Genomic DNA, 12743 nt, shown 5'->3' with positions numbered 1-12743 from the left:
ACACAGAAAGGAAACATAAAACAGAGCTTGGTATAGACCAGACCTCCCCCAGAGCTGCCGGAACCCAGGTAGAGAAGCTGAGCCCCGCCCCCGCCCCATTTCAGCTCCTTTTGGAGACATTGTTGGGAAGCAGGGCGGGGCTCCCGCTGCCCCCTCGGCTGCGCCCACAGAATGCCAGTGCTGGGAACTATCAGTGCCTTTGATCCTCTCAGGGAAGAAAGGGCCACGCCCGGGGAAGGGAGGCAGTGGGCAGCCCCTCACCTGGCCTTCCCACCTCGGCTCCAGGAAGGTCTCTGCGGAGCCCTCAGCTCCCGTGGCCTTCTCAGGGCGACCCTGCCTGGCAGGCTATTTATATTTTGGTTTGACAGGAAAATCGCTCTGAGAGCACAGCCACTACCACCCGGCCCCCGTCTGACGGATTGCATCCTCAGGAAGGAAAAGGCAAATCCTGACAAGACTCAGGGGCTAGCGTGCTAGTTTCCTCAGTGATGCTTCTGCTTCAGCTAATGCACACTCCAGTCCCGTCCACCCACAACGTCTGGGGAGGAGTGGGAGCCCACAGGAGGCCCCTGTTCCGTCTCGGGGGCCCGAGGGCTGAGGGCCGAGTCAGAGTACAGAACATGGGGTCACAGACTCGGGGCCATGCCCCGTGGCAGGCACCACACCAGGCCCCCTCCTCGGCTGCTTCAGGGATCTAGCCCTATTCTGGCCTTATGCGAGGCTCATTTCCTCTCTGACCCTCTGTTTCCTCATCTGAGCCAGAGTGCCCGGCCAGAGAGTCAGTAGAGTCTGCAGAGGGTGCTGGGGTTTTCTTCAGAAGCAGCGTCAGATCTGTGGTGCATGGCCAAGTACCTGGGGGGGAGGCCGTGGCAACCGACTGGGAGCAGAGCACCTTCCCCTGCGGGGCTGCCCCCCTCCCCCAGATAGCTGCATCGCTCATGTTCCCCGAAGGCAGAGGAGGCTCCTGTGCACGGGCTCTGATGGCGGTGTGGACAGGGTGACCTGAGGCCAGGACTTCTGCGCACGCTAGTTGAGAGCACTGGCAGGAAGTCATGCCCACCTCTGTCCTCCCCACCCTCGCACAGTGTCCCACGCCTCCGCTCATCGTCTTTCCATTGGTTCACCAGATGCACACGAGGAACCTCCTCTGTGCCACCCCCACTCTGGGGGCTGCGTGTGCAAGGACGAATCAGATGGTCCTTGCTCTTACTGAGAACTATCTAGAGGGACATGAGGCTGGCAGTGAAGGGTCTTGCAACCGTGGGCATCCCAGAAAAGCTTCCCCTCCCCTCAGTCGGTAAGGTTGATGGTGATGGTCATCCTGCCGATCAAGGTGACCCTTCACCGGAGGTTTACTGAGCACTTTACGAACTTGCTATCATTTGGGCCTCACGACTGTCCTGTGAGTTAGAAGTTGTTCCCTTTAGACAGACAAAGCGTCTGGGACCCAGAAGTCGTCCAGGTCACTGGTGGAGCTGGTATACACCCTGTCCCAGGGAGCCTCAGGCCACACTCTTAACCTCCACTCCGAACTCTCTAAGAGAATGCCAGGCCTTTCCCCTGTGCTGCGCGGATCCTCTGGCCGTTGCCAGAGATCTTTCGAACCCTTCACCTGGGTCCTGACCCCCCAGCGACAAGCCGTCTCTGGCCAGCACAGCCATGCCCAGGCTTCAGCCAGCCCGGCAGCTCTGTCATTGTCCCAAAGGGTGACAGGCTGGGGAAATGCGCTTTGCTTTAGCTGCCATCACAGTCCCAGGGTCCTAACAACAGAAGTCCCACCAAGGGGGACGACCTCCCCCACCCCGGCCTTGGTAGGTCCAACGGCCTCTGCAAATCCCAGGCCAGCTCTGCCATGGCAAGGGCAGCTGCTGGCCTCTGCTCCAGAAGCCGAGAGGGGCGCCCATAGGTGGGGTCCGCGGCAGGAACCCCTTGAGGCAGGGCAAGCATGAGGGATCACCCGTCCCCACCCTGCTGCCCAGGGTTTGATTTCTGGAACATCCCACCTGGGGAAATGTGAGAGCCACAACCAAACCGCTGCTTGATCCCCAGCTAGAGCTGAGCTGCAAGACTGCTTTTCAGCGGCAGCTCGACGCTCGGGAAGGACGCTTCCTTGCAGGGATGTTATCTCTCGGTGCCCATCCCCCTCCAGGGACCAGCAGTGGTCCGCGACATGCCCTTGAGCCCAGCCAAGGGCTGACTTGGCACTTGCGCAGAGCATCACAGGGAATGCCTGAAGTCTCCCAGGGGGGCTTTGGTCCTATAGCCTTTGCTGTGGGTCACCGGACCCAAGGCTGGAGCAGGAAGCCTGCCCAGGGCATGTGGCAAGGTCTTCAGGCCTCAGGCATCAATTATCTCTCTCTCTCTCTCTCATATACGCACGCACGCAGGACATGAGTGAGGAAGAGGCTAATTGTCCTCAAATTAGCCAAGTCCATTTTGTCTCTTTTGAAATAACAGGTTTAATTTCCTCCCTTACTTCCAATTTGGTACAGCACCAAGATCTCGTTTGTACAGAACACCTGATTATAATAATCACCAGCTTGGGAGGCTGTCTTCATTTGTGTCCAAAGGGACAAATAAGATACCTGTGGGTGGCTCCCCTCCTCCAGGAAGGCCAGCCCTGCTGGCTCCTCACCTGTAGGGTTCAGGAACGCCAGGGTGGAGAAGGCGGGGAGCCTGTTTGCACAGCCTCTCCCGGGGAAGGAAACGATCTGGTGCGAGGAGCAGGCATGAACCATGCGAGTTCACGTCTCAAGCTAGGCCACTCGCTGCTGCCAAGGGTCTTAGGTCCTTGGCACAGTCCAACGCCTGGCATGCAGCTGTCGCCCGGTCTCGTTAGGATTTGCACGGGACCCCAAGCTTCCAGAGCAGCCTTGCTCCTTGGCCTCCTCTCTATCCCCATTACATGGCCAGGATCTGGACAGTCACTCAGTGGGGTTGGGGATTTTGATATGGGGGAGAAGGTGGGTTATTCTGGTCTTGAAATATGTCAGTCCTGGAAATCTCTGTTTCCTTTCAGCCTGGGGGCTGGGAGCCAGACCCAAGCCTCTGGGTAGTCTTGCCTAAGGTCAGGGGCCGGGGACGTGCAGTGTGGCCTGGGATCTTGAGGGAATGGCAATCAATAGGGCTTTGAACAGATGGTCTAGAGCTCCAGCAGGAGGGGCCAGACAGACCAGGAATGGTGACATCAGAGAGGTGGAAGGGGGCTGGGATGCATCCTGCAGAAATGCATGGGCTTTCTGGGGTCTGTACTACAGTAAGGTCCAGCCAGGAGTAAGAATAGTCCCATTCAAGCCTCAGGAGTCAGGCCTTTGATAGTTGGAGAAGAGAGGAAGCAGGGCGCATAGAATTGGAAAAGGTGTCAGGATTCTTTTTTTTTTTAAGATGTCAGGGTTCTAGTGCATAAGAGCACCACAAAGCCAAGGAGGGCCTCTCACAGCTCACCGGGGCTTGGTGGAGGGGGCTGACAGCCAGGTCCCAGCCCACCTCTAGCCAACCTGCCAGCAATGGCTCAGACCCCAGCCGGAGCTTGTCCTGGTTGATCCCATTATGTGACTGATTTCTGAGCAGCTCTTGCTTGCTGGGGCACTGGGCAGAGGCTGATTTTTCATTCCCTTGCCAAGCCTGAGCTGGCAGCCCCTGGCAAGCGTCTGATGTCTCCCTGAGCAGCTCCAGCTTTAGGAATTAATTCCACTAAACAGATTGCTCAGGAAGCTTCAAGGTCATCTGGAAAGGATAGCCTGTTCCTACATTAGGAATATAAGTCCAGGTATATGGGCTGGAAATTTCCAAGCCCATGGGAACCCTAGAACCCTAGAGAACATGAAGATCCCCAGCTGCCCAGTATGGAGGGTGCTAAGTCAGATTAGCCTGTGGGCTGGTTCTCTGCAGGCATTTTTCGGGTGGGTAGGCTTGGCCCCTGCTGTATACCCTGGAGCCCCCAGGATAAGCTTTAGCCAGATTCAGCAACCTGCCATGTTCTACACCAAATTCCCAGCAAAAAGGCTGGTGTCCTTGTCCGCACTCCAGCAGGGTGGGTCAGGTCACTGCTGCTGAGAGTAATGACCTCTGGGTCTTGCTGGGCCCAGGCCTTGGCCCTCCTGGGTCACCACTTGCCGTTGGGCCCATTTTCTGGCTAACAAAACCCTGCAGTCCTTTGGCACCTACATCCATCCCAAGCCTCAAGATCACAGCCTGGCTGTGGCCCACTGAAGGAAGACAAGGAGCCCTCCTAGCCCTTGAGTGAATATGCAGGATGATCTCCAGGCATCCCCTGGAGAGGAACCACGCCTGGGTCACAAGCATGGGCAGGAGCAGAGCCAGCGATCCATGGTTGGAGAAATGAAAGGGAAGACCCACCCAGCAGATGCCCATTAGCTGTTGCTCAGACGTAACTGGGTTAGTGCCCCAGGGGCTCCAGGCTCCTCTCTTAAAGGGACAGAGGCAGCAGTGAGCCGGTGAGCGGGTAGGAAGGTGTAGAGGGGAGCACGGGGCTTTTGGCCTCAGGCAGGCCTAGGTTGGCCTGCAGCTCCATACTCATTGGCCCTGTGACCTTGGCCAAGACCCTTGGTCCGCTGAACCTTGTCTCTTTGTATCTAAAGCAGTGGGAATGTGAGCTGAGCCAAGTACATGTGCCTAGCCTCGTGGCTGATGGGGAGAAAACACTCCTTGTAGAGGCAGAAAAGAGTGCAGGCCTGGCTTTGTGGCAGAGCCTAGCAGAACCTAAATTCTGTTCTCAGCCTTCAGCCAAGAAACCAGGGATGCCTCTTTCCATCTCCCCAGGGGGCTTGTCCCTCATCACCCTTTTGCCCAGCACACCCAGCGTGGGTGGTAGGGCCACTCAGAAAAGGGTTGTGTGTATTCAATAATGTGATGCAGGGACAAAGTCACATCTCAAAGAAGTGGGGTAGGGTGACTCTTGTCATGGTCATGCCTCTGCTCCTGCCACTGCCCAGAACCCCCTCCCACCTCTTACTTCTCTTTTGGTTGAATGGGAAGGTTCTGGAGTGAGCTCAAGCTGATGACCTCCCCTGGAAGAAAAGAGGCAGGAGCGCGTTGATTTTCAAGTCCTGTTGCACACCTCCTAGGGAAGTCCTGTTCTCTCTGCACGGCCGCTATGATTGAGAAGTGGGCACCGAGCTCTCCAAGTGTGTCTGAGGGAGGGCCAAAGTGGGGACAGCACCCCTCCAGGAGATGGAGGTGCCTACTTACTCCTCCCTCCCCCACCAGGACTCTGCGCCGAAATGGATTTCAGGCAGGCCCTAAGAGTTAGCATATGAGGGTTCTAGCCTAGCACCGTAGTAGCTGGCCTGGCGCCCGGGGCCGGGGACTCAGCCTGCAAGAGCCGTAGTTGACTCACCCACAAAATGGGGGAGTGCATGGGGAGATCTCCCCACCATGTGATAGGCGCTCCTCGACTGCGGGATCTTTGTCCACAGCAACAGAAGCGGGCCTCGCAGCCAGATGGGAATGTGTCCTCTATTGTCACCATCCATCGTCCGGCCAGGAAGCCAGGTCTGTGCTGGACATCTGTCCCTGCTCTCAGCACACAGTTCCCCTGCCCTGGGGTCCTGCTTCTGCTTGGCTGTGGCGCCACAGGCCTTGCACTCCACCCGGGTCACCCTCGTGGAAGCCCTGGACAGGGGCTCCGTGGAACCAGCTTGACAACCATTTGGAGATTCTTCTTTTAGAGCAAATTTCCCCCAAAGTGGCCTGACTGGGCCAGAGGATATGCCTCTTTTTAGGTTCTCCAAATACCCTGCAGATTATATCCCCACAGGGTCGTGTCCCTCTTGGAGCCATAAGCAGAGCGTCAGGGGTCGGTCCCCTGCCCCCCGCTCTCACATCAGCATGACAGCCCGGTCCGCTGCTGGTCTCATAAGCACAGAACGTTCCTTATTGAAACCTGCGTCTCTTTACCAACAGTCGGGGTTACATACTTTCCCTGTCTTTGTCTGCACCTTTTAGAGGACAGCTGTGCATCTGCAATCACAACTGTCTAGACAGTTCTTTAACTTCGGAAATTTTTTTCTTTGAAGAGAAGTTTTTAGTTTAATTGGATTCGTTGAACTTGAGTGTTGGGTTTTGGGGGGGGGTTTGTTTTGTTTTTGTCACTTCAAAGCTCTGAAAATCATCCTTTCAGAGAATTGACATGTTCAGTTCCACTCCGTTAAGTAGTTGCTCTGGATCTCGGGAGACGGGAACCTACGTGGGTCTCTTCTGGGCTGGACACGAGCCAGCTGACCCTCTCTCTCCCTGTCACTGCTTTGAAATGCGCCATTCTGTCAGGGTGCGGGGTGCTTCTGGAAAGATGTTCTTCTTGGTGTGATTTAGCAAAGGGAGTGGGTGCAACCTCAGGGTCAGCCCCGCAAGGGAAAGACTGAGTAAATGAAAGTCCATCGTTGGATGAAAGGGGGCGAACCCATCAGTCGTAGGGATGCACGACTCGGAAACAGGGTTATGGCAAAATATTTGGCGACCAACACCTACATCCTAATTAAAACTGTGTAAAATGGAGGCACCTGGGTGGTTCAGTCCGTTAAGTGTCTAACTCTTGATTTCAGCCCAGGTCATGATCCCAGGGTCATGAGATCTCGGAGCCCCCATATCGGGCTCCAAGTGACGCGTGGAGTCTGCTTGAGATTCTCTCTCTCCCTCTGCCCCTCCCCCTGCTCCCGCTCTTTCTCTCTTTCTCTTTCTCTAAAATCAATCTTAGAAACAATTAAAATAAAGCTGTGTAAGACGACAGCTGTGCTTGAGGTGAGCAGGGTGCAGTAAAGGCAGGGGCAATGAAAAAAAAGTTGTGTTCTAACCATGACCGCCAGCAATGCCACAAATGACGTTTCTCTAGGTTAGAAAAACCATTAACGGGGTGCCTGGGTGGCTCAGTCCTTAAGCATCTGCCTTCGGCTCAGGTCATGATCCCGGGGTCCTGGGATCAAGCCCCACATCACACCCCCTGCTCAGTAGGAAGCCTGCTTCTCCCTCTCCCACTTCCCCTGCTTGTGTTCCCATTCTCGCTGTGTCTCTGTCAAATAAATAAATAAATAATTTAAAAAAAGAAAAGAAAAACCATTAGCAGCCAGAATGCCCAGCGCAGCAGCCCATGGGGTCAGTACAGACTGGCCATCCTGACGGGTTCACTCCTGGGCATTAAGTACTCACCCGAACCATGTGAAATTGCCGGTTTTTTATCTTTCAAAATGGCCAAACACGGGCCACTTCATATGTAGTTCAAGCGACTGTTGGAATGATTGCCCACAAGCACAGGAGGAGCTTGAACTTACCCTGTGTGCCAGCCCAGTAGAGATCTATGCCCGCCTCCCGGAAGCGTGCAGGAGCTCAAGGACAGGTAAGAGCCTAGAGCTACAGAGTCCCTCTGACTGTCTGTCTGTCTCCCCGACGCCTGCAGGCCCTGATCCTTCATCAGCTGGGCCGCTACAGTCTAGCGGAGAAGATCCTCCGGGATGCGGTGCAGGTGAACTCGACAGCCCACGAGGTCTGGAACGGGCTGGGCGAGGTCCTGCAAGCCCAGGGCAACGACGCAGCGGCCACCGAGTGCTTCCTGACGGCCCTGGAGCTGGAGGCCAGCAGCCCAGCCGTGCCCTTCACCATCATCCCCCGGGTGCTCTGAGCAGGCGCCTGCCAGCCTCACTGCCGCTAAGGCCCCCAGGCCCCCCCTCCACCCCGGGCGCCCCCCGCACCGAGGCCATGGAGGAGCGTGCGACTGGCCACACTGAGCTAAGCGAACGAGCCCCGGTCCATTGCTCTCTCCACGTGCATTTCTGTTGTTGTGCTGACCAGCCCGGTGATAGTTTCTGAACCTACTGACATTGTTCAAAATGGATTATGTGCCATATTTTGTTAGTCGACATCTGCGTTTTAAAGTCAAATGATAATGGACTTAATCAGCAAATGTAGACGAATATATTCAAAGGTAAAATTCAGTGGCAGAGCAGATTATTTTTATCAGAGCTGTAAAGTAAACTCTCCTCCCCTACCATCCCCGCCCCAACCTCCGCCTGGAAACCAAATGTGAATTTTCCATTTCCCACCTCAGTCCTAGTCCAAGCCAGGACACCAGCTGACGATCTCTTGGTTTTGTTGTCAGTAACTACACCGTGTGAATTCCTGTCCTCACTTAGAGCAAAGCCTGATGTGAGAATGTTTCTATTTCACCAATATATGCCTGTTACAAGAGAAGGAAATAGGAGCTATTTAAGTTTAACTTTTTTATGTGAATTCAGAGTTTATTTATCGATGGAAATATGTACAAAGAAGCTTCAAATGGAATATTTACCGACATTCCTTATACATGACAGACACTTGGCTAAATGGGAAGATGATGTTAATAATAAAACGATTTTTAAATGGACCCATGGCCCGTGTCGTTGGTGAAAGCCCACAGAGCCAAGGGGTTTAGGCTGTTCCTGGGGTGGGAAGCGGTGTGCACGGGGCACCTGCCCTGGCCAGGTCAGCCCTAGGCGCTGGGAGGGCCCCCTGACTGTCCCATGGGAATTCACCTTTCCCATCTCTCCTCTGTTGTCTGGGACTCGGGCCCGGGCAATCAATATCAGCGTTTGTGGGCACAGAGGCCTGGGAACGAGCGTGTGACCTGAAGTGGCCCAATTAAAGAGGGAGCTGTAAGGAAAGGCTCTCATTCTCCTGCTGGACTTACTTTTTTTTTTTAAGGTTTTTTGTTTTGTTTTGTTTTTGTTTTTTTAAGATTTTATTTATTTATTTGTCAGAGAGATAGAGAGAACACAGACAGGCAGAGCAGCAGGTAGAGGCAGAGGGAGAAGCAGGCTCCCCGCCGAGCAAGGAGCCGGAGACGGACTCCAGCAGAGTGGACAGTAAAGCCCAAGGACCAGAGAGAAGCTGAGCGGACCTCTCCAGTTCCCTGCCAGCTCCCCAGGAAATGTGGGCGGGGGGCCTGAGTTCCGATTCAGAGGTTCCCCCGCCTGAGCTGAGCACAATCTTCCTGACTCACCAGCAGGCAGGCGTGAGGTCAGCTGAGGTCTGGGGAGGTAACCGTGCGAGCAGAGGCCACGGCCAGAGCAGGTGGGCACCCCAGCCTCAGCGTTGACGTTGCCAGGCAGCATCTGAGGCTGTAGATACACATCAGTCATGGAATTTTTGACGTGACACTCTGGCCGGGCCGGGAAGGCCAGGCGCCCAGTGGGGTGGCCGTTCACACTGGTTGGAGCCAGCCTATGTAGGAGCACAGGGAAAGGCCTGCCCGGATCAGGACCCGGAAGGCAGGCAGCTGGCGCGACCCACAAATCCTCCGGGCACGCTGCTGGTCATTCTCTCCCCAGCCAGCCCCATGCAGAGCCCTTCTGTCAGAAAATCCCGTGCACACCAGCCTGCGCAGGGCCCACCATCCAGCCCCTCCACGGTGTCCCACTCCCTCCCCAGCTCCCCAGCCACAAGGCTCAAAGACTGTGGGTCCAGCCAGGTTTGGGTATGTGGTTCAAGCTTGGCCAACAAGACCCCCGCCCGTCCCCCCCACCCCCTCCCCCACCCCCACCAAGGCTTGTGTTCTGGGAATATCAGAAAAAACTCTTTCTGCTGGGTTTGCTATCCTGATGGGATGCAGCCTCGGCATGCTGCCGCCCGCGGGCCACTGTGTGGGGCAGCCTGCCTGAGAAGGAGGCCAACACAGGAAAAGAGCACAAGGAGAGAGAGAGAGAGAGGCCAGGTCCCAGAGTCCTAGCTGGAGCACTGGAGCCCCAGACTTTTCCCTGTTGTGCTTGGGACAGCGGAGCAGGCTTCTGGGAGGGACCGTCACCCCCACCCATTCAGGAACTCTCCCCGAACCCCTCAGTCCTCTTCCTTAATCCCACCTGCTCCCCACCCCATATTTTACTTCTCAGCGAGTCTTGTCCTTTCTGCCAGGATCCCATCTCCAATGGGAAGCCAGCAGCCCTCTGTTTCTGGCCTCTGGCCAGACCACCGCAGGGTCCTCTCTGCCTCTGCCTTGGCCCCCTGCAATCCTCAGGGCAGCCCTGAGCGTCCTGTGTCAGGTGAGGACTGGATCAGGCCTCTGCCCCCTAAACACGCTCTGCGGCTTCCCCAGCTCACTCCTGGAGCCAAGCTCCGTGCTCTGTGCTCCCCGGGAGCTGCAGAGCCTGACCCTGCCAGCACCCCTCCCCCACCGCAGTCTCTCCTGGCTCCAGCCCTCCTCCGGTCCTCTAGCCTAGGGCCCCCATGAATGAACGGAGGCATTCATTCATTTGTTAATAGATCAGGGAGCAGAAACTGAGTGGGTAAGAACCAGGACAGACCAGGACCTGAGGGATAAACCTTTGAAAGGTGCCCTAGGCTGCCCAGCAGAGGCAATTTGGGGCAGCGGATGTGGGAGACACAGTGTTTGATTTATTCCCCTTCCCTGGTCCTAGTCTCCTCATCTGTAAAATGTATTCATTCATTCATTCATCCGTCCATCAAAGAGTGTTTAGAACAGCAGACACTTACTATAGGCACCAAGGGTAAGCAGTACATATAAATGGGGCTTGTGTTTTTGTGGAAGACAATAGAAAAATATATAATACGGCATATGGGCCAGACGTACATAGTGATACACGTACAGAAGGACACGGGGCATTGGAGTCACGATTTTATAGACATGGTCAGAAAAACCTTACACGGACGCCTGGGTGGTTAAGTTGGTTAAGTATCCAACTCCTGATTTCGGCTCAGGTCATGATCTCAGGGTCCTGGGATCAGGCCCCATGTGGGGTTCCGCACTCAGCAGAAAGTCTGCTTGAGATTCCCCCTCTCCCTCTCCCTCTACCCCTCCCTGCCATGCACATGCTCTCTCTCTAAAATAAGAAATAAATCTTTTTTTTTTTTTTTAAAGAAAGAAAAGGTTCTGATAAGGCACCATTTGGCCGGAATTAGCCAGGTGCATCTGTGAGCAAAAGGCATCCCAGGAAGCCGGAACAGCAAGTTGCAAAGACTCAGAGGTGGGAGGGGGGCAGGGTGGTAAAGGAGGAGAGAACAAGAAGATGAGCCAGAGGGTGCCACGGGGGCCAGATCCCGTGGGGTCCTGTGGCCCACATTAAGGGTGTACATTAGCTCCCTGTGGTTGCTGTAAAACTTTAAAAATTACCACAAACTTAGTGGCTTAAAACAACTTACAGTTCTACCGTTTTGGAGGTCTGTGTTGGCAGGGCTGTGTTCTTCCAGAAGGTTCTAGAGTCTGCTTCCAGAGGCTGCCCACATTCTTCGGCTCATGGCCCCACGTGACACCCCCTTTTCTCCCTCCCTGTAGCATTGTTACATCCCCTCTTGCCTTCAGCCCCCTTTGGTCCTTCCTCCTGCCTCTCAGCAGGACAGCGAGGGGGACAGTGGGCGCAGCCCAACCACAGGGTGCTCTCCCACCTCGGAGCCCTTCGTGTCATCTCATCTGCGAAGCCCCTTTCGCTATGTAAAGTCACACGTTCACGGGTGACGGATGAGGAGGTGGACGTCTTTGGGGGAGGACAGACGTGACTAGCCTCCCACAGGGTGCCCGGAGGCTGCTGTGGTCCTCGAGGGGAACACAACAGGGGTCAGGCCACGTGGTAAGGGGTGGTGAGACCGTGAATATCCCGAGGATGGAGCCAAAAGGACGCGCTCCCATGTGGAAGCTGGCGCCCCCCACCCCGACACACAGGACTGCAGGTAAAGCAGATCCGCGAGGTGAGGAGGAAAGCGGGCGCTTGTTGGAGGCAAGTTGGCGTGTCAGACGCCTCTGAAGCCTCTGAGTGAGGGGCAGCTCTCGTCAGACGCGGCTGAGGACCGGCCGGAGTCCAAGACGACGGTGTCAGCGTGGGGGCCTCCGTGAGCCGGGTTGTGACGGGGCCGCCTCAGCAGCGAGTGTAGACAGAAAGGGAAACGCCAGGGCTGAGTGCCAGGCCGTGGCAAGGGTAATGGGCTGGGGAAGTGGAGAGGGAACCACAAAGAAAGAGAAGCAGCTAGGAGGGAGGGAGGCAGAAGCAGGAGGCTGAGTCCCAGAGGCCGAGGAGGAGGGGCCGCTGGCTGGGCTCATGCACACAGGTCCAGCAGGGCGTGTTCGAATGACCCTTGGGTTTGCCAACGTGGAGGCCGGCGATGATCCTGGCAAGAGCGATGCTAAGGACGGAGTCGTGTCCCCCAGGAGCCCTGCCCCCCACTGTGCCCGTGTTTGGATAGAGAACCTCGGGAAGTAATTAAGGTTAAATCAGTTCCCATGTGTACCACCCTGATCCGATAGGGTTAGTGCCCTTGTAAGAAGAGACGGCTGAGACCTCACGCTCACTCTGTCCACCATGCGAGCATGTGTCCCCTGAAAGCCAGCCGGAGAGCTCTCTCCCCCGCCCGGATGGCCTGGAACCTTGACCTTGGTCTTCTAGCCTCTGGAACTGTCAGAAATAAATGTCTGCGGCTTCAGCCCCCCAGCCTGTGGCCTTTGAGTTAGGGCAGCCTGTTGGGATGGAGTAGTTGGGACAAAGCATTTGGAGTAGGTTCAAGAGTGGGAGGAAAGATGGCAGCGTAGACGTCCGTTTCAAGCACGTCTCTGCCAAGGGGCATGGAGAAGGTAGGGGAGCTGGAGGGCTTGGGGTGTTTTTCCGATGGGCCCACACTCAAGTTGGCAGAGAGGCCCGCTGATGGACCCGGAGGGCAGAGGCGGAAAGTGCTGGAGCTGCGTCCCCGAGCAGCCGGAGGCAGCGGGCGGCTTCAGCTAGGAGCGCAGGTGTTTTCCTCGGGTAGAGCACCCA

The 12743-nt window shown here is 55.9% G+C and overlaps 1 protein-coding gene across 6 annotated transcripts in view; it reads left to right on the top strand.

Annotated features, from left to right (window-relative positions):
* Positions 1 to 8374, top strand: part of TTC7B (tetratricopeptide repeat domain 7B) — a 244048-nt gene extending 235674 nt beyond the window's left edge. For all 6 annotated transcript variants that reach the window (XM_082733934.1, XM_082733932.1, XM_082733930.1 and 3 more), the window contains one exon: positions 7412 to 8374. In XM_082733934.1, the coding sequence (XP_082590060.1) occupies positions 7412 to 7633 (222 nt within the window). In that variant the 3' untranslated portion in view covers positions 7634 to 8374. The remainder of the gene's footprint in view (positions 1 to 7411) is intronic.
* The last annotated feature ends 4369 nt before the right edge of the window (positions 8375 to 12743 follow it).

Source organism: Mustela nivalis (assembly GCF_964662115.1).
Source record: "Mustela nivalis genome assembly, chromosome: 6".
Lineage (NCBI taxonomy): Eukaryota > Metazoa > Chordata > Mammalia > Carnivora > Mustelidae > Mustela > Mustela nivalis.
The sequence above is the reverse complement of the archived record's forward strand: the minus strand, read 5'-3'. Positions and strand labels throughout refer to the sequence as shown.